The sequence below is a fragment of the Geotrypetes seraphini genome, chromosome 3, assembly GCF_902459505.1.
Source record: "Geotrypetes seraphini chromosome 3, aGeoSer1.1, whole genome shotgun sequence".
NCBI classification, from domain to species: Eukaryota; Metazoa; Chordata; class Amphibia; order Gymnophiona; family Dermophiidae; genus Geotrypetes; species Geotrypetes seraphini.
The window spans coordinates 87,294,304-87,320,882 of NC_047086.1; the positions used below are offsets into that span (position 1 = coordinate 87,294,304).

The 26,579-nt window shown below is 41.6% G+C and overlaps 1 protein-coding gene across 4 annotated transcripts in view; it reads right to left on the minus strand.

Annotated features, from left to right (window-relative positions):
* KIDINS220 (kinase D interacting substrate 220) overlaps nucleotides 1-26,579 on the minus strand; it is a 306,588-nt gene that overhangs the window by 192,167 nt on the left and 87,842 nt on the right. For all 4 annotated transcript variants that reach the window (XM_033937373.1, XM_033937372.1, XM_033937370.1 and 1 more), the window contains exons 7-10: nucleotides 6,508-6,606; nucleotides 2,872-3,069; nucleotides 2,636-2,734; nucleotides 1,753-1,851 (exon numbers count right to left, since the gene is read on the minus strand). In XM_033937373.1, coding sequence (XP_033793264.1) covers nucleotides 1,753-1,851; nucleotides 2,636-2,734; nucleotides 2,872-3,069; nucleotides 6,508-6,606 — 495 coding nt within the window. The remainder of the gene's footprint in view (nucleotides 1-1,752; nucleotides 1,852-2,635; nucleotides 2,735-2,871; nucleotides 3,070-6,507; nucleotides 6,607-26,579) is intronic.

Here is a 26,579-nt window from a genome sequence, read left to right on the forward strand (position 1 = left end):
TTCCTTGATTCCTAAGTTGGAGGGAGACTTACATTTTTTGAGAAAAGCCAGGTTTTCAGATGTTTGCGGAAAACTTGGAGAGAGCTCAAGTTCCAAAGAGGGGAGTTAAGGTTGTTCCAGAGCTCAGTGATTTTGAAGTGGAGGGAGGTCCCTAGCTTTCCTGTGTGGGAAATGCCTTTTAGCGAGGGGAAGGATAGTTTTAATTTGTGAGAGGATCTGGTGGTATTAGGGTTTGAGGAATTCCAAGAAAGAGGGATAAAGGGAGGGAGGATACCATATAGGATTTTGATTCAATTTACATTTTTAAAATATTTTTTCTTCTTAGCTATTTCTGGGCAAGAATCCAAAGCTCTACCCAATACTGTGCTTGGGTTCCAATTGCCGAAATCTCCGTTAAAACCTACTCCATCCCATCTAAACCCTCCCAGCCATTGAAGCCCTCTCCAGCCCATTCTCTCCCAAACGGCCATATACAGACACAGACCATGCAAGTCTGCCCAGTACTGGCCTTAGTTCAATATTTAATATTATTTTCTGATTCTAGATCCTCTGTGTTTATCTCACACTTCTTTGAACTCCGTCACCGTTTTCCTCTCCACCACCTCTCTCGGGAGCGTATTTCAGGCATCCACCACCCTCTCCGTAAAGTAGAATTTCCTAACATTGCACTTGAATCTACCATCCCTCAACCTCAAATTATGTCCTCTGGTTTTACCATTTTCCTTTCTCTGGAAAATATTTTGTTCTACGTTAATACCCTTCAAGTATTTGAATGTATGAATCATATCTCCCCTGTCCCTCCTTTCCTCTAGGGTATACATATTCAGGGCTTCCAGTCTCTACTCATACGTCTTCTGGCACAAGCCTCCTATCATTTTTGTCGCCTTTCTCTGGACCGCTTCAAGTCTTCTTACGACCTTCGCCAGATACGATCTCCATAACTGAACAGTAAAATCCCGGACACATGGCCCCGCCCCATTTCCGCCTCTAGCCCCACCCTGTTCTAGCCCAGTTCAACCTCCAGTCCCGCCTCACTCCCACAAAGCCTCTTCTCATCTTCCCTAACGAACTACAGCCGCATTTGGAGCATACACAGATGTGTGTGATGTCATCCATACATGCTCAGAGGTCCTCCAGATGCGGCCGGAGCTCATTGGGGCTTTCCAAAACCCAGACAAACTGCCGGGTTTTAGAAAGTTTAAAGGACATGTCCAGGTTTTCCCAGACATCTCGTAACCCTATGACAAAGGCTTGGGCTGTCATATTTTAGGATCTGTAGCACTTTCATTTCTAGAATCAAGATGATGAAGAGAGATTTGTTATGTTAAACATTTCACCTAGGGCAGCATTTGTGTTTATATTATCAACCTAAGAGTAGCCAATCTTTTTAGTTTATTATAGAAAATGTCATCACTGATAATATAAATTAGGGCTTCTATTCCTAGGAGTTTAATTTCCAGTGAATTACGGGGTTTTTTCAGGTTATAAAATAAAATATCTGTGTTCTATCAGTTTATTCACACCACAAATGCTAGTGGCATTTAGTTATGTTTGTATCACTCAGGAGTCATTAGCACAGAAAAGGCATAAAAAATGAATGGGGATTATAAGGGGAGGAGTGATGTTTTTCAGGTGTTTATCTGAATGTGTGCATCAAGAATATTTTATTGGTGTTTATCATTTAAAACCTGAAATCAGAAGCTCTGAATGTAATAAAATTCTCTAGAAATACTTAACACTACTTTTTTTTACCTTTGTACATATTTCAGTATCAGGATTACACTGCAAGATGTCTCGAACCATTGTAGCATTTCCTTTCTCAACAGCCCAATACAAAGCAGTTTTGTTATCCTACAAATAATAAAAATCACTACTATTGAAATCTGTTTATAAACAAGTGATATTTATATAACACAAAACATGTGGGCAAAGGTAACATAGGCCCTGAAACTTTTCTATCATCTTTCAGAAGGTTAATACGAGGGTCCTTCAAAATGTTTCAGCACTTTCATATTTTCGTGGGAAATGGTTGGGACAGGAGAAGTGGTAAGAGGGTAAGTTAGTGGGACGCTGGGAAAAATGTATCGCAAAACAGGGTGATTATGTGGAAAAATTATGTAATTTGATTTGAGATATTTAATAAATAGTGTTTAAAAAAAATAAAAGTGCAGAAACGTTTTGAAGATCCTTAGTTAACTGGTATCTTATGTTATTTATTATGATGTCATGTAAACTGGTCTTGAACATACACAAAAATCACTATAAATATATCTCCTTACTCTATCTTTTAACACGGAGGTGAATCTTAATATATATGACTAGAGCACAGAAATAGGACATTTGGAGGACAAGATTTGAAAACCATCTTTTCCACATAGCTTCTGTTAATTGTTTAACCTCTCCTTGGATTTAACATTTATTCTCTCTGTATTTCAACCAATATCACTTCTCTTAACTTTGCAGGTGACCTACTGCAGTTCTTCACCTCGTAGAAAGTGCTCTGGGATTTACTACAGGTGAAATCAAACTGCTTCCTTTCCATGATACAAGTTTTAAGAATTACACCATATAGTAAACACTGTAATCTCTCTTTCTGAGGAAGACATACAGATGTATTTAATACTGTGACACATACCTGTCCTCTAATGTCGATGTCAGCATACTTATGCAGGAGGGCTCTCACAATTTCAACATGGCCACCTCTAACAGCCCCAATCAATACAGTATCTCCATTCTGGAAGTACAATATATCAGAGGGAAGAAAAAAAGAAAAGATCATCAAATATATGCATTCTGAGTTAATGCAGTGCACAGTGTCAAGTACACATGCACCTGAAGCTCTAATAAAATGTGAATGGAATGATCACTAACCCTGTCAGGGATGTTCACGTATGTTCCTGCATCAAGCAAATCCTGCACAATTTCAGTATGTCCCTCTTTTGCTGCAATTGTCAAAGCTGTATTTCCATCTTTATCTGTTAAATTTACATTTGGATTCCTTTTCAAAAGCTCCTTCACTGTATCGGTGTATCCTCCTTTTACGGCTACAATAAGTGCAGTCATGGAATTCTTAAAGAAAACAATGTATAATGCAATCATTATAAACCAGATATAACCACTGTTGAAGAAATCATCAAAACAAGACAACAGTGACCTGATGATATAATCTTTTGGGTTGTTAATGGGAAACTTATCACTACAATCCAACTGTAAAGTATCATAGCTTTGAAAATAAAACTTACAAAAAAAAAAAAATCCTTCCCAAGCCTTTTTACTAGGAAATAAAAAAGGAACACGGTAACTATTTCATACTGGTGACATCATGGTATAAAAATGTGTACCATTGCAACTGTATCAATGCTCATCTTTAAAAGCAGATAGACATTTCAAGCAATGGCATGGCCAGAACCAAATCTGGGGGGAGAGGCCCAAAGGTCAAGATGACTGAGCACTAGGCACTAAGCCAACATCTTGCAAAGTTTGCAAGCGTGCGGCACTCTAAATTGGGTGCCGCGGCTCAAAGACATCCAGAAGTGCGTGGACATCGACACAATGACATCATGCATGCTCAACGTGATTACATCAACATCTGCAAATGCGCGGAGGCCCTCCAGACGGGACCCTGAGATGCCAATGGGGGGCAATGCTAAAAAAGAAAAGGCGTGGAGAGGAGGAAAGGATCCGGCTGCGAGAGGCACATCCTGTAGGCAGGCAGCTGGCACTGGCGCATCTCCTCCTCCCCAGCATCTGGCGACACACCTGGAATCTCGCGTGACACACAATTTGCGATCCATTGCACTAAGCAATCCTTTTCCTCTCACTCCTCCCCTAGCATCTGTCACTTGTTTTCTTTTCCTTTCTTCTCCCCTGCCCTCCACCCCCACCTCCAGCAAGTACAAAAATTCAAACACAAAACACATTAGCTAGCAGGGATCCCCAAACACTGCTAGATAAGAAAAAAAATGGCAATGATGACAACACCTAGCCACAGTTGCCAGAGCTACTAATACACAGAATACTGGTGCGCTAGCACTGCCCAATGCTCTCAAGATCAGCATCAGGGCGTGTTCAAGCAAGAACCCAATATGCTCAAACTGCCAGCATCAGAGGCTCAAAGTGCTTTTCTTCACTCCTCAGCTGACTCGAGCTCCGGTTTCTGTAGCTAGCAGGACTTGAAGATCCCTGCCAGTTAAACAATGGTATGCCTGGCTTATGGGGAGGCCTAAGCCAACGTAGACGGGCCAATTTCAAGGGTAATTTTATAAAAGGGTACCTGTCACTCTACAGTTTTTAAGATCTTGCCATCAGATGCAGTCATGTAGATAATATAGAAACATGACAGCATCCAGTCTGCCTGTTGTACCATCCACTATCTCCTCCTCTCCCACGCTTTCTTGAATTCAGACAGTCTTTGTCAGAGCTGGGCAGGAGCGAGGAAAGCTTGATCCTGCTTGGTACACCGCTGGGCCACAAGAACTTGAGGCAGCCATTCAGGGAGGGGCACTGCGTGGGGCAGGCGCGAGTGGTGGGGGGGCTAGGTGCAGAGCCTGGCAGTGCAGGGAGGGAGGGGGCTGGGTGCAGAGCAGGGAGGGGGCAAGGCATTGATCCTGGCAGGGCACATGAATATTAACAACCCTCCCTTTTTGGGAGGAAAAAGGGTATCTTGTCTTATACTCAGATTGACTTATATTCGAGTATATATGTTAAATCTACCCAATCTTTTTTCAATTTTAGATTTTTGAGGTTGTGAGATGTGTCTCCTGAAACTAATAGGACATCAACCTTCAATCTTCTACAGTAAGCAAGAATCTTAGTGCATTTCACAGGGGAATGTACCCCATCCACATAGCTATTCTTAAGCTACCTATATGATAAAGTTTCAAGCTTATTTAAAATTCGTTATTCCGCCTATTCAAACTTCTAGGCGGAGTACAGTAAATAAAAAATGAGTATTACATAAAATATAAATAAATAATGCAAATGCAAATTTAGTCAAACAGATATATTGGAACAAAAGGTATGGGGCAAGAACTACATTTGAAATAGGAGAGAAATAAATATGGAAAATACGAAAGGAAGGGAATCTGGATCAATAAAAAGAATAAAATTAAAATCTCTGAGTGTTCGTAATAGGACAGTTATAAATCGAAGGCGTCTTTAAATAAGAAGGCCTTTAATTTTGATTTGAACTTAACTAAAGATGTTTCTTAGTTCCAAAGCATAGGGGCGTTTATTGAAAAGACTGTAAAAACACATTTTTAATCTGCCTTTATCCAAGGCGGCTCACAATTTTACACTCATAATAAAAATAGAAATTTGAAAGAGTAGCATACATCACACATGGAAAAACTAGTATAATATCATATTATCTCAACCTCTCATATCAATCAGCGTATTATGATAAGGATTTTCGACCATTGCTACTCAGATCTATCTCTTATGAACATTTTAGAAAATTGTTGAAAACCTCTCTCTTTTCTAAATTTTTGATTAACTAAATTTTTGAACATCGTTTTCCTTTCTGATGGATACATGTATTTTATTGGGGGGAGGGGGGAATTGGATAATTAATATTTTTATTTAATGATTGGATTTCTGTATGTATTATGAAAGTTTTCATTGAAGAATTGTTGGGTGGGGGGGAAAGGGTTATAATTTCTACTTTAATGGATTATATGTATAAGAATGTCAAGTGCTGTATATTTTATTAGTAATGTAATGTTTTAATATTAATCACTTGTTTGTCATTTTAAAATGAATAAAGAATTAAAAAAAAAAAAAAGACTAACTAGATATCTTTGTATTTTCATCACATCCTCTGTAATTTTCCATAGCATAATCTTTTGTTAATTGCATTGAACTTATGGCTATGTGGTCTAGAAATATGTTGTGTTGTTATCTTAAAGAAGGGATAGAGAACAGGAATTGTGATGCTGATCTAATGAATCTTTGAGGAGCATACGGTATCAGTAGTATACGGTATCATTGTAAACCGCCTAGAAGTCGCAAGATTGTTGGCGGTATATAAGAATAAAGTTATTATTATTATTATTATTAAATTCAGGAAGACTGGATGCTCGCATTTTAAAAGTTAGTAGAAGAATCTTATATGTGATTCTGTGTGCAATCTGGAGTATGAGGTGAACAATGTGGTGGGGATGGGGAAGGTACATGCATAGGAGCATGAGGGGCATGGGGAATACTCAATCACAAATAAAACTATGCATACAGCAAACAGATTGATAAATTCTGGCTAACAGACACTAATAGAACTTAAGTATCAAAGAACCTAAACTAGACCAACACTATGGGCTCCTTTTACAAAGCCATGGTAGCAATTCTCCACGGCAAATGCACCAAAGCCCATAGGAATTGAATAGGCTTTAGTGCATTTGCCGCGGGGGAATCGCTACCGTGGCTTTATTAAAGGAGCCCTAAGTAAAATGTTCTAAAACATATCCTTCCACCTCACGGTAAAATCTGATTGCAAATAAGAAAACTACTTACAGCTCCTTCTTGATCAACATCAGCTCCCATCTGCAAGAGGTATTTAACACATTCTAAGTGACCCTTCCTTGCAGCCCAAATCAATGGGGTAGTGCCATACTGAAAAACATAAAAATCATACAATAAATAAACATAATCTTATATTTTGATGTATGGAACGCTTAAGGCCAAAGCTATAGTGATTTCCCCCTCATACTTTTTCTACTATTACTGCTACTATTTATCATTTCTATCGTGCTGAAAGGCATACATAGCGCTGTACATTTAACATTCAATAGATTGTAAGCTTTTCTGAGTAGGGACAATCTAACTTTTATTAATGGCAGCCTCTTGACTGTGCAAATTAACTTAGGGTTTAACTAGGCAAGAAACTCGTTAACAAAGAAACAAGAAGCGCTGTGGGGTGGTCTACGCCCAGGTGGCGGTCCTGCTCCCCACAGCAAAGGACCTTGGTACCACAAAAATCAGTGGGTGAAGAAAGCAAGAAGTGGACCCAAGTCCTGGACTTTCAGGAGTTAAAATATCAACGTTTATTGGTGTAAAAAAAAATCAAACACACAATGTCATAAAATAATGTTATAAAAATCAGACAGAAGCCAACAGTTATAGGACATAAAAATAGTCCTATATGAAAAACAGACCCCAATAGTATCAATTGTGACCAAAAAGATTATGGATAAATAAATACAAAATATGAGAATGACAATTGTTATGAATATGAATAAAACCAAATCTGTGACAATGGAACCTTGGCACTCAGATCCTACTTATAAATAAAACATATGTAAATATGGTGAGAGTGTGTACATTTAAAACATATACGGCCTCTTTTACAAAGCCACATGGCAACAGCCCCGAAGCCCTTTAAATCTCTATGGGTTTCGGGACCATTAGCGCAGTGCAGCCGCTAGTGTGGCTTTGTAAAAGAGGCCGATAATGTATATTATATAATATTGAACGTTAAAGATGAAAAAACATGTGTGTGTTTGTAAAATTGTGTTTAAGATAGACTCTGTAAAAATAGTGATAATGATAATGTTGACTAATCATTTATAGAATCGCAGCATTGTTGCTCATGATCATGACTGTAAAGATAAACAGGCCTGAAAGTCCAGGACTTGGTTCCACTTCTTGCTTTCTTCAAGAAACTCGTTAAACCATACTGAGCAGGCTGGGAGAGTATATTCAATAGCATTTAACAGGGCAGTAATGCTGAATATTTCCTCCGACTGCCATGGCCACAACATTTGGAGGAGGAGCTGCTCCTCCATTTACACCCTATACTACGCTTATGCTTTATACTGAAAGCAGGAAGTACAAGTCAATGCATCCTATTTAAATATATTTAACATAACACTTCTGACTTGAAGGTGGTTCTGCCTCAAAACTGGTCATAAATGTATTGTTAGTTACAATTAAATCATTTATATTCTGCTATTGCCAACAAATAGTTCATAGCGGATTACGTACAAAAAACAGGATTAATTAACTAGGATGTACATACAGAACAAAATATTATCCCAATCGTTAACTACTAAGATTGAATTTCCGAAACAAGAAAGTTTTGAGCACTTTTTTAAGTATCGTAAGCAATACTATAAATCGTATAGTCTAATAAAAAAGGCATCATTTTGTCTTCATTTTTTTGTTATATCAATTATTAACTTTAAAGTGGACTAATAGCAAGCACACACTACATACTTTCTGAAATCAGCAAACACCAAACTCAGTCCTGGAGATACATAGAATGCCCTCCAAGTACACAGCATTCCAAGTTTATCCCAAAGAAGATAATAATGGCACTACCTTAATGTGATTCATTGACAGAGAGAAGACCTTTGGTCTTACGAATACAAATAAAATATACATTTCCCTTCATATTACAGTTCCTTTTGTATTAGTTTTGGTTATTGTGAATTACATGTCCTAATAAAGAGAAATTAAGAAAATATATATTCTGCATTTTTGTGTGTCTGAACTTGGGTTGCCAGATTTCACTGAAAAAGTTTCAATTTAAATCCCTATAAATTTCCTCACTCTTCCTAAGAGGTGGTTGATGCAAGGAACAGCCTCTCGGTGGAGGCGAAGACTTTATCTGAATTGAAGAGAACATGGAGTATTGATGCAGGATCATGAAGTAAGGGGAAGGGATAGTAAGTAGACTGTATGAATGGTGTGACAGGGAAAGCTCTGTCATGCTGGGAGAAATCCTGCAGTGCTCTAAAGCTATCCCTAAACCTGCTCCTAGAAGCAGACAGGTTAGGGAAATTGCCCTGCAGAATTTATCCCAAGTGAAAGGCAGCCCAAAATTGACCCGATTATACTTGCCTAGTTCTAGTGTAGTGAATGCTAAAAGCAAAGAACTATAAGTACCAGCAGACACTAGGCCGGTGATAGCAAAACCCACAAAGGGATTAGCTCCTGCAATCAGCTCTGCTGGGGGAAGGGCTAATCAGCAGGGAAGCTATTCAGGCTCATTAGCAAAGAACTAGAACAACACAGGTGAACCTACAGACAATCAGCATAGGGTTAGAGAAAAGGGTGTGGTCTCTAGGCAATGGAGGCAGCCCCAAACCTGGAGTCTGCCTAAACCCTTGGAAAGAGGCAGAATGGTGCAATCCAGGGAACAGAAGCCTGAACTTCCCACAGGAAACAGGGAGAAACACTCAGGATTGAAGCTTGTAAGCACTCTTCTGAAGGTAACGATACTTTTTATGTAGAAATGCCAGAAGAGATGTGTACAATTGATTATGAAATGGTACCTGATAACTCCTGTTTGCCTGAAAAAATGCTTATAAATCTTGGGGAAACAATTAGCTGTTTTGATAAGGTGGAACTGCCTTACAAACCCTGATAATAGAGGAGTGGCGAATCACCGCTTCTAATTAAATTGGGGGAACAGAACAGTAGGAAGCACTACTTTTGATATTGTACAAAGCACAGGAGTGCCGCGAGAGAACCAGGTGGAGCAGTCCCAGCTGGTTCCTGAACTTTGATATTGAAAGTTTGGGGGTTTTTTTGTTTTTGATATAAAGCCTGGCAGAGCTTGCTGAAAGCATATGTTTTTGTGGAAAATTGCCAGATTGTGGTACTGTGAAACTGTTGAAGCCTGGTGGGCTAACAGACTGATTAGCCACCAGAGCAAGTTTGTGTTTTGTTTTTCATTTCACCAAAGTATAAGCAAGAAAATTAAGAAATAATAATTCACACTAGACCCCTTTTGCTGGACATTTTTATTTGATACTGACATGCCTCGGTCAACTACTCAGCCGAGGCTTGGATGACCCAGGTCAGGACTCTGGCTGATCCAGTCCAAGTCTTACCCGGTCACAATGGGCAGGCTTGAGAAGGCATATGATCTTTATATGCCATCATTTTTGTGCTTCTATGTTTATAGAAACAGAGAAATGAAAGCAGATAAAGACTATATAGCCTAGCTAGTCTGCCTATCCATGCCATCTACTATTCCTTCCTCTCCCTTAGAGATCCAATCTATTTATTCCAAGTTCCCTTGAATTCCAGATACAATTTTTGCTCCACCTTCTCCACTGGGAGTCCATTCCACATATTCACCACCTTTTCTGTGAAAAGGTATCCTCTGGGGTTACTTCTTAGTCTATCCCCCTTCACCTTCATCCTATGCCCCTCATTCCAGAGCTTCCTTTCAACTGAAAAAAACTTGCTTCATGTTACAAAGAGAAGTTTAATTATCTATCGTATCTCCCCTATCCCGCCTTTCCTCAAAAGTATACATATATCTGTCCTCATACTCTTTATAACAAAGACCACTGACCATTTTAATAGCCTTTCTCAAGACCGACTCCATCTTGTTTATATCTCTTTCAAAGTGCAGTTTCCAGAATTGTACACAATATTTTAAATGAAGTCTCACCAGAGTCTTAAACATAGGGAATTTCAGTAAAATGAAAAAAAGAAAGGGATGGAAAGAGAATAAAGATCAGGTTAGGGAAGAGAAGGAAATACTGAAATTAGAAGACATAGGGAAGAAAAGGAGAGATGAATAGGAAAAAGGGAAAGTGGACAGGAAGGAGATGTTTCTTGCCTAGCTGCTTTCCCTTAAAATCCTAACTTTTTCTTTTCCTCCGTCTCAGGGCCAAGCAAAGCTTAGAAGACATAATTGCAAGAGATTGACTTAGGGGAGTAAAGTCAAGAAGTACTTATTCATGGAGCAGATGTTAGATGCCTGGATTGCCTTCTTGTGGGAGGTGGTGGTGGAGACAAAAACAGCAACAGAATTTAAAAAAATGTATGGGATAAACACAAAAGATCCTATACGTAAAGTGAATGGAAGCAAAACATAGTGATGTTTAAACAGCAACTCCAATATGATTGTTGCTGTTGTCACTTAAATTTGTATCTTTGCTTTCCTGACTACACGACTAGCCTCTCTTAACTTTTCCCAGATATTTTTGCCTGTCTTCCTCTTTCTGCAATCTTTTGTAGTTTATGAAAGCTAACCTCTTATTCCTTACCTTTTCAGCTACTACTTTTGAGAACCAAAGCAACCTTCTTTTCCTCTTACTTTTACTTACTTGCCTCACAAAAGATTTGTCGCTCTTACAATTACTCCTTTCAATTTTGCCCACTGCATTTCCACTCCTTCCAGATGTTACCATCCAGACAATTCCTTGACGTAATCCTCCGTCTGAACAAAGTTAGTTTTTTTTTAAAGTCTAGAACCTTTGCTTTTGAATGAGCCCTCTCTATACCCATCTCAAATATTAAACTGTACCATGCAGTGATCACTGGATGTCGGATGATCACCCACTATAACATCAGAAACACTTTCTCCATTTGTAAGCATTAAGTTCAGTATGACTCCTTCATGCGTGGGTTCCATTACCAACGGCTGGAACAGTTCTCCTTGTAGAGACACCAGGATCTACCTATTTCTAGAAGATCCCGCAATAGGATAACCCCAATCAACATCTGGCATGGTAAAATCCCCTATTAGTAAAACTTCCCCTTTTTAGATATATTCTGAATGTCTATTAAATCTCTGTCCACTTTTTCTATCTGAGGAGGCCTGTATATCACACCAATGTAAATATATTCACCGTTCCCTCTTTCCAAACTGATCCATAGTGCCTCTTCCTTGCCCCACAGATCCTGCAATTGTGTGGCTTTAATATGATCTTTAAATATAACGCTACTCCCCCTCCTTTTCTTCCTACCCTGTCTTTGCTGAATAGATTATAGCCCGGGATAATTACATCGCAGTTTTGGTTCTCCGTGAACCACGTCTCTGTGATCACCACTATATCCAACTCATCTTCTTCCATCACAGCTTCTAGATCCAGAAACTTGTTTCCCATACTTCGAGCATTAGTATATACTGCTTTCCAGACACTGCCCCCTTTTCCTATCCGTGTAGAGATATTCAGTGATTTACTTACCTGAGGGCTTATACTCATCCGGGGGCTTTGATCACCCTGCCCCATCACTTCTAGATTAAAGCCCTATTCAGTAGAATAGCCAGCCTGCTGCCAAAGACGCTTCTTCCCTTCTTTGATAAGATGCACACCATGCCTACTCAGCAGACCATGGAAAATCATCCCATGGTCCAGGTAGCCAAAACGCTCTCGATGACACCATCCATGTAGCCACGCATTCATCTCCAGGATGCAAGCTTCTGTGTCCTGGCCTTTACCCTCGATGGAGAGGATGAATGAGAATACCACCTGCGCACCTGTCTGCTTTACTTTCTCTTCCAGAGCCACAAAGTCGCTTTTGATACGTTCACTGTCAGTCAAATTCTGCTCTGTGCCGACCCACCCCCTAGTTGTATCCATCTTCTGAGTTGTCCTCCTTCATCCCTTGGTCATCTTATGCTTTATTCCCATTCTCCTCCTCACCCATAGTTCTATCTATTCCGTTCCCCTTCCCCCATCCATACCCTCAGTCCCTTCCTCTTTCTGTTCCCCTCCCCACACAGCCCCATCTATTTTCTGTTCTATTCATTTCCCCTCCCCACCCTCTTTCTGCTCATTGTCCCCTAGATCTACCTATCTTCTGCTTTCCAGTATCTCCTGTCTATTTGATATTCAACATTATTCCCTCTGTATCCCTTTCCGCCTTGTCCAGTATCTCCCCCTCCAGGGCCTCACTCATGCCTATTCCCCTCATGTTCAGTATCTGCCCTCCGTGTCCCTCCCCAATCCCCATACCTCCCTCCCAGTCCAGCTTCTCTGCCTTCTTTCCCCTTTCTCTTGTACCCCCACCCCAAGACCAATATCTCTCTTCTCTTCTCTGTCCCCTTCCAATGGTACTGCATCTCTCTCTTACACTCCCTGAATCTACAGTCTCTTTCTCAATCTCTCCCCTCCCACCATCAGCCTCTCGCCCTCTTTTATGCCTCAAAAGCTCCCCCTGTGGTAGAATCTATCCCTACCCCCCCAGCCATAGATGCTTATCTCTCTTCCTCCCAACCCTTCCTCACAGAGTCAGGTATTGCTTTCTCCCATCTGCCCCCTCCGTGCTGTAATTCTTCAATATTCAGGCCACTGGATTCAGCAACAAGGCGAGACTGCTGCCTTTGGCCTGCCCCAAAAGCCTTCTCTCTGCTACAACTTCCTGTTCCCAAGTAGGTGGGACGCTATAGATAGAAATCTTCCGGAGGAGGCCAAAGGCAGCAGGCTCATCTTGCTGACACTGTGGCAGCCTGAATATTGAAGAACTGTAGCATGGAGGAGGCAGATGGAAGAGAGTGATACCCTAATCCATTGGGGGGGGGGGGGGGGGGTTTGGAGAGAGAAGTCACACCATTCAGGAGAATTGTGAAAATAATGGCAAGATAGCAAGCCCCCCAAACTACGCCCATGGTAAGAAGCCAAGTTGAATCTATGGGCCAGTGACATCAAGGGCTTAGGCACCCTAGGCCAGAGCCTCATCTGGTCCATAGGTTAAGCCAGCCCTTCCATAAGTATAGGGCCATAATGGAAAACATTGAGGAGTGACTTGTCACCCTTCTGTCTAATTTTTCTGAACTTTTGTTAGATGATACAGTTGGATCAAGATATTCAGCTCTGGCAATTGGGGAGTGCCATTTTACTGCTGGACACCCATCTGTCAGCTCAGTCTTTAGGGGTTCTCTAGTTTCTGTACCAAGATGAGAAGAGTTTGAACCAATTACTCCTGCTCTGGGTGCTTTCAAAGTCCAGGCTCAGATCCCTGTCTCAGCAGCTTCATCTATACTAGTACTGCAGTCAACTGAGGCCTGGAATTTTAACCCTTACCTCTCTTTTATGCACAAACTCACTTTGGACAACAGGTCTGCATCCAGATACTAGTACTTATGAAATGAGATTGAAGAGTTAAGGAGCAGCTACTGTGTGGGAATCCCTGCATATGTTTGGAAAAACTTGTGTCGTTCTGAGAGAGTGAGGAATGATGTGATTAATTTCATCCTGCTTTGTCATCCTGCTTGTCAGCTGACAACCATGGAAAGAATGCAGAACTCAGTGCTCTTCTTTGATTATGGCTTTTATACATTATAAATCCGATTAATTATGATTAAGGTATTAATTATATTCAATACTTAAATGTCAAAAGTATTCCTCCTATTTAATGTGAAATAAACCTAAATCGAAAAACAAAAGACCAATGTCATATCTGTGCCCAAACAGTACAATCAGCTATTCTGAAGACATAGTATGGCTATCAATATTCTTAACTGGGCTATGGATTGAAAAAATATCATCCTACCCTGTTCTAACTTTAATCTTCCTCTTAAGGCTCATCAAAATACTTTAAATAGCCTCCCTATTCTTTTTTTTTATTTATTTAAAATCCTTGGCAAGCAGATTAAAAAGGGCTCTCTCTTTCAACAAACAGAAAAAAATATTTCATAATAAGCACAATTGACTACATCATTACTGGTGGAATGCCACCTGTTTCTTCACACATTCATTAATGTCTTCCTGTGCTTCAAAATACACAACCATCTGCTTAATTGTTTATGCTACCCTATTTATATGAGTAGTTTATTTAAAAATCTCGTATTCTCTCTTCCAAATAAGTTTTTTCTATATTCCCCTCTGTGCCCAAATAACAGTTTAACTACAAGCTTTGTTTAACTTAATACCAGTTTCTTCCCCATTTGGGCACTCATTATCCTTTTAATAAAGGAATGGCAGCTTTGGAAGCATTAATTATTTTTTAATATAGCTTTTATTTTTATGACTTTAATTGTGCTTTATCAACTACAGATGTGTTTACAATCTGCAATGAAGAGTTGACACATGAAACAGACTTGACTACAGCACTCTAGGTTGAAAGGGCATACTTATTATAGATGGCAGGTTCTTTTAACAGATAGTGAAACACAAGTATAAACATCTACAAATAAACTTTTAACGCACATTTTTCAAAATGTGTGATTTTGGCATAAACATGTCACACTACAGGGTAATTTTAAAAAGCATTTCAAGATTTGTGCTCCTTTTCATTTCAGTTACCTGCTCCTCACTAAGCACTTGCCTCCCAAGACATCATCGGCAAGGGACCTTTTCCTGCTGCTGCTGAGACATTTGTGGATGCTTTTTTGTCAGCAGCTTCACATTCCCTATCATATAACACCTTACCTACCTTTGCAGGGTAATGGAGACTTTGTTCCAGGAATGTCTCCGGTAACATCTCCCATATGGAAGAATGATACTACTCAGTATGTTTTTCAGCTTGTACATTCTAATGCAGACATGTCAAACTCTGGCCCATGGGCCAAATCTGGCCCGCAGTGTGTTAAAAATTGGCCCACCAGACATTTTAAATTTTATAGTAAATCTGGCCCACCGGCACGAACCGCTGCCGCCACTGCTGCTCTTCACTCGTGTCTGCCTTCACCTGGACTCTTCAAAGCAGCCTGCTGAGGATCGCCAGCCAGCTGTAGCGAACCTCGCAGGCCGCTGTCCACCTTGGTAGCACGTTCCCTCTGACGCGATCCCATACATCAGAGGGGCGGGATCGCATCAGAGAGAACGTGCTACCGAAGTGGACAGCGGCCTGCGAGGTTCGTTACAGCCGGCTGGCGATCCTCAGCAGGCTGCTTTGAAGAGGAGGCCAGGTGAAGCAAAAGCGAGTGAAGAGCAGCAGCGGTTTGTGCCGGTGGGCCAGAGGAGACCAGGATGGAGGGAGGGTTGGAATGGTGGGCCAAATCTGAAGGTGAGACCGGGAAGAAGGGGGGAAAACATACAGGCCTTCGGGACAGGGGTGGGCCCTAGCGTAGAAGTCCCCAGAGGGAGAGAAAAAGGGATCCAGATGTGCATATGCCAGACTGAGTGGAGGGTGGGGTGGGAAAGAAATAAAGCAGAGGAGAGGAAGAGAGAGAAGGAACAGAAAGAGAAAGAAGTTGGACACAAGGGATGGTGTGAAGGGGGATAGAGATACTGGATAGGAAGGTAGTTGGAAAGAGAAATGGAGAGATGGTGGACCCTGGGGTGGTGGGGAAGGAAGGGCAGATGCTGGATGAAAGGGTAGTTGAGAAAAGGACAGATGGTGGATCTGGGGAGGGTGCTGCAGCTGCAGATATGGACACGGATAAAAGGAAAGATGACAGACCTCTGGGTGAGGGAAGGGAAACAGAAAGGGAGGACAGAGATGGAAGATGGCTAGTTAGCACAGAGAAAGAAGAAAACGACAAATTAGCAGGAGACCCTGGCAAGCGAGTTATCAGAAGACAACCCAGAAACGCTCATTCGACTAGTTGTACTGTTTATTGTTGTTATTGGTTACTGCCTTTTGTTGATTAATGCTTGGATGTTGTACATTTCTTCTGTGCAATGCTCCTTTAATAAACATATTTAAAAAAAAGAAAAAAGAAAAGAAGACGACAACCAGAGCCTGGGACCAACAAACGGTAGAAAAAATAATTTTATTTTCTGTTTTGTGATTACAATATTTATTTTGTTTACACCACAGAGCTGGTGTGGGGTTGGACATGTTATATCCCTATACTTCTACTAAGACTAAGCTTTAGTCACTTAGGGGTCCTTTTATTAAGGTGTGTATTTAGCGTGCGCTAAATCGGTTAGCAAACCTTAATTAAAGGACCCCTAATTATCTTAATTAAAAATTCGGCCCATGGCTTAGCCTTTCAGATTTCAGCCCCTTAATGTGATTGAGTTTGACACCCCTGTTCTAATGGATCCCTGAAATCCTTGGCAGAACTTCAACGGGAGCACAGTTGGACAGCTCAAAACTGGTTTTCTTATACTCAGCTGTCCTTCTATATTCGCTTCCTGTCACAGGACTGTCTCACAGATAGGCAGATGGAGACTCTCTCTGAGGCATTATGTTTGTCTGCGCAAGTACAGATTCCTTTGAGATTCCAACCTTGGTTGAATTAACTGTGCTTTAAGTTATTAACTTAGAATGTGGGACTAATCTTTTCTCCTATTAAGAGGTCAAAAATTTTACAGGTATTACACGACTAAAAGTAGATACTGCAATTCTACAAGAAACATACTTAGGGGCCATTGAACATGCTAAGATGAAGAAATGGTGGGTGGGACAATTAGTAGCCTCGCCAGCGCAGGGGAAAAAGGAGGGGCAATCATCCTTTTTCATAAAGGATTAGTCCCTCAAATGGATAATGTATGGATAGATCAGGAGGGACACAGTGATCTGGACGGTTACAATGAGCAAGAAACAGATGGCATTCTGCAATGTATATGCAGAAAGGGAGAGTGTGGCGCTGAGGTTGTGGGTTCAAACCCACGCTGCTCCTTGTAACCCTGGGCAAGTCACTTAATCCCCCCATTGCTCCAGGTACATTAGACAGATTGTGAGCCCACCGATACAGACAGAGAAAAATGCTTGAATACCTGAATAAATTCATGTAAATTGTTCCGAGCTCCCCTGGGAGAACGGTATAAAAAATTAAATGAAGAACGAAAGATATGATGCCACTTTTAATAGAAGACTAATTGCTGCTCTACTGAGATTTGCTATCCCAGAACTTAATCACAGGTGGGGACTTTAATTTGGTATGGGATCTCCAATTAGACAGATCATGGGGAACTGGATCTACCAAGCCAACGTCTGTGAAGAGCCTTCCTATGCTATGTAAGATCCTAGGCTTGACATTTGGAGATTTTTACACCCCACTGAGTGTGACTATAAGCTTATATCGCGAGTACACTCAACTCGATCTGTAATCTATTTTGGTCCCACAACCATTAGTATTCAGAGTGGTCAGGGCAGAGATAGGCCCAAGTGAGATTTCTGTCCATGCCCCAGTATGGAATGGGACAAACCTGCAATGCGCTCGAGAAGGGATATGTTGAGGTTCCCCCTGGAACTGTACAAGAATAGGATCTTTTACGACTATATATTGAATGTTGGAAAGATTATGAAAAAAACAATGCCCCACATTGGGAGGACTCTGCCTTGTTTTGGGAACTTGCAAAGGCAGTTTTGAGAGGCCACATTATTAGCTATAGCAGCCACAAAAAAATGGCTAGAGATAGGGCCATTCTTACATTCAAACTCAAACCCTTTACAGGGCCATATTTTGGATTTGTAGGTACTTGAAGGGCCTCAGAAAAAATAGTTAACGTCTTATTAAAGAAATGACAATTTTGCATGAAGTAAAACTCTTTATAGTTTATAAATCTTTCCTTTTGGCTAAGTCTTAATAATAATATTGTAATTTATAGCTAAAGAGACATATGATTAAGAAACTGTTTTATTTTACTTTTGTGATTTGATAAACATACCGAGGGCCTCAAAATAATACCTGGCGGGCCGCAAGTTTGAGACCACTGCTATATTGGAACACTAGCTTCAATATGAACGGAGACGCTTGGAAGACTGGTTGTTAAAATGGCAGATGATATATAATGTGAGCAAGTGCAAAGTGATGCATGTGAGAAAGAGAACCTGAACTATAGCTACACGATGCTGGGTTCTATGTTAGGAGTTACTGCCCAGGAAAAGGATCTAGGTGTTATTGTTAAGGATACGTTGAAAACCTCTGCTCAATGTGCACTGGCAGCTAAAAAAGCAAACAAAGTTAGGAATTATCAGGAAAGGAATGGAAAACTAAGATGAAAATGTTATAATGCCCTTGTATCACTCTATGGTACAGCTGCAACTCGAATACTGTGTATGAAGAGAAGCTAAAGCGGCTAGGGCTCTTCAGCTTGGAGAAGAGACAGTTCAGGGGTGATATGATAGGTCTATAAAATACTGAGTGGAAAGATTTGAATCGCTTGTTCACTCTTTCTTAATTACTAGGACTAGGGGGCTACTATGTAGTATATTTAAAACAAACCAGAGAAAATATTTCTTCACCCAATGTGTAATTAAACTCTGGAATTTGTTGCCAGATAATGTGGTGAAATTAGTTACTTAGCAGGGTTTTAAAAAGGCTTTATTTCCTAAAAGAGAAGTCCATAGGGCATTATTGAGATGGCTTGGGGAAATCCACTGCTTATTCCTAGGGGCGTCCGGACCAATCGGAGCCTTAGGCCCCTTCCCGGTGTATCTGGGGAGGGGCCTGAGGCTCTGATTGGCCCGGGTTGTATAAGGCCCCTCCCACAGAGCTCTGGCTTTTCTAGTTCTTCTCTAATGAAGTAGCTATCAACAGATTCCCTCCTGACGAAGCACAGCGAGACCTGGGTTGAGGGGTAGACGTTTTTGGAAAGCAGTTTTTGCGGGGGTTTAGTCTTATATTTTCACTATAAGAGGACCAATACAGAGTAGCAGAGGATTGTTTATACCGCCGAAAGCAACAAAGTTTCAGCCTACATTTTAACAAGGCTGAGATAAGTACTATTTAATCTGTTTGGTCATTCTTTCTGGCAGTAGGGGACGCATTAAGTGCTATGATGGTCCCGTTGCTACCTCTGCTCGTTCCTTCTGAGCACTGTGGTGGTTGGTCTGAGCACTGTTTGCACTAAGCATGATTTATTTATAGATATTTGTTTAGGAATATGATTTTTTTTCCTGTGATTTTTTTTTTTTACTTGGATATTATACTCCGGTCACAGAAGTATTAATTTGTTTGAGCTCCTTTATATTTGAATAGTGAAATAATAAAATTGGCATGTTTTCTTTCATGTGCTGCAGCTTTCTACAAAGATAGAAATTATAGTCTATTAAGTTGGCCTCTAAGTAACCAGGCCAAGGTTATAGAAATATGAGGCTCCACTATCAATGTGTTATGAACAAAATAGTCTTCCAGTCATACAGGACCAATGTCATTTGTTGCTGACAATGGAAAATTCCCTGAAGCATCCATGTTGCCAAAACACACCCTATATCTTCAGTTCATTGTTTGAATGTTTACAGAAACAAACTCTCCAATATTTGCATGGAGGTATATGTTCTTATAGTTCTGTATTTTCAAGTAATGCAGAACCATCTTATCTACCTGATGATGGTGTCTGTGCACATATAAAATTCCAGTGCTAATAATTTACAGGTGTAAAAGTGAAGTGTCATCAATGCAGCTACAGTCCCAAGCCAGGGCCATTCATTAACCATCCACCGCTTCAGAACAAACCTAGATTGTGAGTCTTCCAGGGACAGAAAAATATCTACTGTACACCACTTCAGTCCTTTCAAGCTTGAAGGTAGCATATATGAAATTTAAATAAATAAAAGAAATCACAGCCTCTTCCATAACCTTGCAAACATGGACCTTGCAACTAGTTGTTTCCACTGCAAGATGATTAAGATTTTCACTCCTCTCCCCCACCCCCGACAGGGCTAGGAATGCTGCTTCTACATCCTTAGCACAAGCCAACCAGAAGAATGAAAAACCTAACCAAGGAAAGAGAAATATTTTTCTTACCTGTTAATTTCCATTTCACGAATCCTTCTAGACCAGTTCATACATGTGAATTATGTCACCTTGTCAGCAAATAGAGACAGAGAACATTTCCATTTATACCACTGCTCTAAGGAGAGGTGAAGCCATGAAATTTGTTAATACACAAAGAAAGCAAAAACCAACTCAACCACACCAAAAGGAAAATCCAAGACCAGAGAACTCAACCACCATTATGAAAATACAGAGAAATTCTTCCCATCTCTGACATATATTTCAAGGATAGCAAAAGTTTTAACTATAAGTATAAATATTCTGAATTGAGAAAAATCTCTCCTTGCAGACATGGTCTTCCTTGTAAGTGGCTGGACTCAACTGGTCTAGCAGAATTCAAGAAAATGAATCTAAAAGGTAGCAAAACTGTGCCCTTCCTTATTCTTCTGACACACCAGTCCAGACATGTTAGTATCCAAATCATATCAAATGACTAGAGGACACTCGAAGTTACAGGGAAATACTTTTAAAACCAATTGGAGGAAAAAATTTTCCTTTGGAAAATAGTTAAGCTCTGGAACGCATTTCCAGAGGATATGGTAAGAGTGGATAGCATAGCTGGTTTTAAGAAAGGGTTGGACAAGTTCCTGGAGGAAAGCCCATAGTCTGTTATTGAGAAAGACATGGGGGAAGCCACTGCTTGCCTGTATCGGTAGCATGGAATATTACTACACCTTGGGTTTTGGCCAGGTACTAGTGACCTAGATTGGCCACCGTGAGAATGGGCTACTGAGCTTGATGGACCATTGGTCTTATGTTCTTAAAAAAATTTCTAAACATATCTAGATAAATTACCTATACATGTTATGAACTCCAGACAGAAGCTGTCTTTGGGACAAGCATTAGTAGTAAATTTGACCTAGGAGTGAGGCTCATTACTCTCCTAGAATGTACAATTCTAACCCATTTGGAGACAATGCCCCCAAGAGAAACAAAGGTAAGAACCTTCAATCCTTGACAATATATTGCCTTGAAATATACAAAATAAAAACTTTAAATTGATTGAAAGTTCAGGGTTTTTTTTGTACCTACATCAAATGACATAACCTACTATTCTAGTCGCCCTCAGTGCCCTGCAAAAGCTTGAAATGCCTCTGGGGACAGGACCCACTCACCAAGATGCAGAGTATGTCTGCTGTGGAAGTCTGCTTGAATATTGTCCACACACGACACACGCACTGCTGTCAGCGCCAGGAAATGACGTTCCGCTCAAAGCAAAAGAAGGCAAACCTCCTGAGCCAAAGGAGTACTCTTGGACCCTCCCCGACGATTGATATAGGCTCCAGAATCTTCCACAATCTCATCAGAACCAGACGAATGACCCTGAGCTCTAACTGATTGATGGGCCACTTTCTCTGTTGGGGGTGACCAACACCCCTGAACAGAACAACAATTGCAATGGCTCCCCAGCCCAAAAGGCCAGCATCCATCATCACCACGATCCAGGAGGCAATGTTGAATGATACACCCCTACAGAACGAGAGCGAGCAAAGCCACCAGTCCATGCTTGCTCGAGCCTCCAGAGTCCATGGCAGACAAGTCCGCAAGATATCTCGGTGTGGCGTCCAGCAAGAGAGAAAGGCATGCTGAAGAGGAGGAATTAATGTCCTCACTCAAGGAACATCATCCAGTGAGGCAACCATGGATCCTAGAACTTGAAGATAATCCCACACCAAACGAGCCGACCACTCCAGAAAAGAAGAGGACTCCTAGGAAATTTAGCTGCTGCATGGGGCGTCAAGATGTGTCTTCCTGAAGTCAACAATCCAACCCAGGTCCTCCAGCACCTGGAACACCTGCTCCACCGTGAGGCATCCCTTGATCAACGAGGGAGTTCTGATCAGCCAGTCTGCCAAGAAAGGGTGAGCCTGTAGGCCCATTTTTCACAGCTAAACCCCTACCACCATCACCTTGGTGAAGATCCAAAGTGATGTCAACAGCCCAAAAGGCAGGGCCAAGAACTATCAAGGCTGTTCCAGAACATGAAACCGCAGAAATTTGCTGTGGGCCGGAAAAATGGGAATGTACAATTACGCTTCTGTTGCACTAGCTGAAAATCCAGAATAGGCCTCCAAGCGTCAGAGCATTTTTTTGGCATGAGAAAACAGAGTATCTGCCCGAGTCCAAGAAGTCAGGCGGCACCGGCTCTATAGGCTGAATATCTAGCCAGTGCTGAACGGCTGCCTGAACTCTGAGCGCTAAATCCAGGTGCCCCAAAGGAGAATTCACAAACCAATCTGATAGGCCTGGCAAATTCCAGCATGTAGCCTAACCGAAAATTGTGCAAGACCCACTGGCCTGACGTGACATGCATCCAGGCAAGAAGAAACGCTGAAAGCTGGCCCCCTATCCACAGAGGGGCATCCCTCAGCCTGTCGGCCTCGTTGCTTTCTGGCAGGGGGTACAGAATGGGAGGTGGAAGGCTAGGAACGCCTGAAACCCTCATACCTTCTTCGGGAGCTCTGCGACAGTTTCTGTGACGTGGCAGACACATGATGTCTGGAGCACAGTGAGCCATGAAAATTAGAATGACCAGAGCTCCAGGAGGGTTTGGGTCCATCAGGCATGGGTTTAGGGCGATGGTTCAGCACAGAATCCACAAGATCATCCAGGCCTTTGCCAAGCAACAAGTGCCCCTTAAAAGGCAGCCAGGCTAATATCATCTTTAAAGTGGAATCACTAATCAGAGCAATCGGTGGGTCGAGAGAGAGTGCACTGACACTTTTGCCAAAGCTCTCAAGATGTCCTAGAAGGCACCATATAATCCGGTCCAGCTATCAGAAGCTGAGGTGGGGAAACCACCGCTGCACTCTCCAGTATGCACCTCAAGAGGGACAGGCACGTGCAACAAAGTCATCGCCGAAGCAGCTTTGATAGCGAAAGTAGCTACATCAAAAGGTTTCCCAAGGACCACAGACACCACACCACCCTCACTGGGGAGAGGGGTGCGCTTGGTCACCTATGCCATCAAAGAAGCCACCTGAGTTAAGAACATAAGCAGTGCCTCTGCTGGGTCAGACCAGAGGCCCATCATAAGAACATAAGAAGTTGCCTCCGCTGAGGCAGACCATAGGTCCATCCTGCCCAGCGGTCCGCTCCCGCGGCGGCCCATCAGGCCCATTGCCTGAGCAATGGTCTATACCTATCTATACCCCTCAATCCCTTTTTCTTCTAGGAATCTATCCAAACCTTCTTTGAAACCATTTAAGGTTTTCTTGTCTACAATAGCCTCTGGAAGCGCGTTCCATGTATCCACCACCCTCTGAGTGAAAAAGAACTTCCTAGCGTTTGTTCTAAACCTGTCCCCTTTCAATTTCTCCGAGTGCCCCCTTGTGCTCGTGGTGCCCCTTAATTTGAAAAATCTGTCCCTGTCTACTTTTTCTATGCCCTTCATGATCTTGAAGGTTTCTATCATGTCTCCTCTAAGTCTTCGCTTCTCCAGGGAGAAAAGTCCCAACTGCTTCAATCTGTCGGTATATGGGAGATTTTCCATTCCCTTTATCAGTTTAGTTGCTCTTCTTTGTACTCCCTCAAGTACCGCCATGTCTTTCTTGAGGTACGGCGACCAGTACTGGACACAGTACTCCAGATGCGGCCGTACCATTGCACGATACAACGGTATGATGACTTCCTTCGTCCTGGTCGTAATACCCTTCTTAATGATACCCAACATTCTGTTTGCTTTCCTAGAGGCTGTGGCGCATTGCGCCGATGCCTTCAGTGATGCGTCTACCATCACTCCCAGGTCTCTCTCCAGGTTACTGACCCCTAGTGGTGTTCCCCCCATTTTGTATGTGAACATCGGGTTCTTTTTCCCCACGTGCATGACCTTGCATTTCTCCACGTTGAAGCTCATCTGCCATTTTTCGGCCCACTTTTCCAGCTGCGTTAGATCCTTTTGGAGATCTTCGCAGTCTTCCCTGGTTTGGGCCCTGCTGTATAGTTTGGTGTCATCTGCAAATTTAATGACTTCACACTTGGTTCCCGCCTCTAGGTCGTTTATATAGATATTGAACAGGAGCGGTCCCAGCACCGACCCCTGCGGAACTCCGCTCGTGACCGCTTTCCAGTCTGAGTAGTGGCCCTTCACGCCAACCCTCTGCTTCCTGTTTGCCAGCCAGTTTTTGATCCATCGATGGACCTCCCCTTGTACCCCGTAGTTCCATATCTTTTTAAGCAGTCTCTTGTGTGGCACCTTGTCGAAGGCTTTTTGGAAGTCAAGGTAAATGATGTCATGCCCAGTAGTCCGCTCACGCGGCGGCCCATCAGGTCCAGGACCTGTATAGTAATCCTCTATTTATACCCTTCTATCCCCTTTTCCTTCAGGAAATTATCTAATCCCTTCTTGAACTCCAATACTGTACTCTGTCCTATCACACCCTCTGGGAGCACATTCCAGGTGTCCACCACCCTTTGGATGAAGAACTTACTAGCATTGGTTCTGAATCTGTCCCCTCTTAATTTTTCCAAATGCCTTCTCGTTCTTGTAGTTTTTGAAAGTTTGAAGAATCTGTCCCTCCACTTTCCTCTATGCCCTTCATGATCTTGTAAGTCTCAATCATGTCCCCTCTAAGTCTCTGCTTTTCCAGGGAGAAGAACCCCAGTTTCTCTAATCTTTCAGCATATGAAAGGTTTTCCATACCTTTTATCAATCGTGTCGCTCTTTTCTGAAGTTCTTCTTCACTCAGAGGGTGGTGGACATATGGAACACGTTCCCGGAGGTTGTGATAGGGCAGAGTATGCTACAGGGATTCAAGAAGGATTGGATAAATTCTTAAAGGATAGGGGGATTGAGGGGTACAGATACAAGTAGAAATAGATTAGGAAGAGTATAAATAGAAGAAAAAGGGGATTATAGGGCTAAGTCAAGGAACACCTGACAGGTCATAGACCTGATGGGCCGCCGCGGGTGCGGGCTGCTGGGCACGATGGACCTCTGGTCTGACCCAGTAGAGGCAACTTCTTATGTTCTTATGAGACACTGCTGAGCCTCTAAGGGCAACTAATAGCCTGCGCTCGACCCCCCCACTTAACAGTAGGTGAGCCACTTCAGGGACAGCCTTGAGATTCAGATAAAACTATGCAGGCTGGCCAACAGGTACCCAGTCTATGAATTCTCAAGCAGACAGAGCTTAAAATTCACAGAAAGCACAAAATTACCTGGAAAGGGGATGAAATTACATTGAATTTAAGATAAAATGGGGAGAACAGAACACACACAACTGCAGTCATGCGTGCAGAAGGAGAAAACTATAGAGGGCGCTAAACTACACAGTGAAGTACACCAGAGGCAGAGTGAAAAAGCCACAGTGGATTCCTTCTGTAGCATGCGGGTATAGGGAAATAACCTGTCTAGAATGTCTCACCTATTGCACTGAAAGTGACTTTACCCTTAGTCACCCCCCCCCCCCCCCAACGAATGGCCTTCATTGTTGTCCTAAGTTTCATAAACACTTACATTACAATCTCAAATTAAAGGAAAATTACTGTTTGTACTTTAGTTGAAGAGTCATTTTTGTAGTTCCTTATTATAGCTGTCCTCATCTTAAGAACCTGATGAATCAAGGATTCCGGGGATTTTTTTCTATTGTGTTTACTCACATGTAAGTCACTTTATATGGAAAAAAAAAATTATAACTGTTTTCAGAGCTATTACTTTCATAAATTTTTTTTTCACAGAATATGATCTTTAACTATGCAAACCACATGACCCGAGGAACTGATTTTTCTAAGTTTTAAGAGTTGTGTTTATTTCTTTTTTTAGCACTGCTTTGTCACATTCCTTTTAGCCTGCACCCTTCAACTATACTCCATAATCCCAGCCAATGGATGTTACCAACATGTGTGAGCAGGAATGATCCGAGTGTCACTGACTTCAGATTGCCTAAATATTATAAAGCAACCACATATTTTATATTGGCAGATAGCTTATGACCTAAGGGTTGCTGCATGAGCGGACTGCTGGGCACGATGGACCACTGGTCTGACCCAGCAGCAGCAATTCTTATGTTCTTTTTTTTTTATTATTATAAATCTTTATTAATTTTCAAAACTAATACAAAGTGCCATGAATTTTACAAACATTAATAATCAACATAAGCACTTAAATCACATCAATAATAATACAAAGAAAAATATCCCACCCCACCAACAGTTCAATAAAAAAAAAACCCAACAAAATATCTCCCCACCCCCCCTTAAATATATGTATCATGATGTAAAGTTT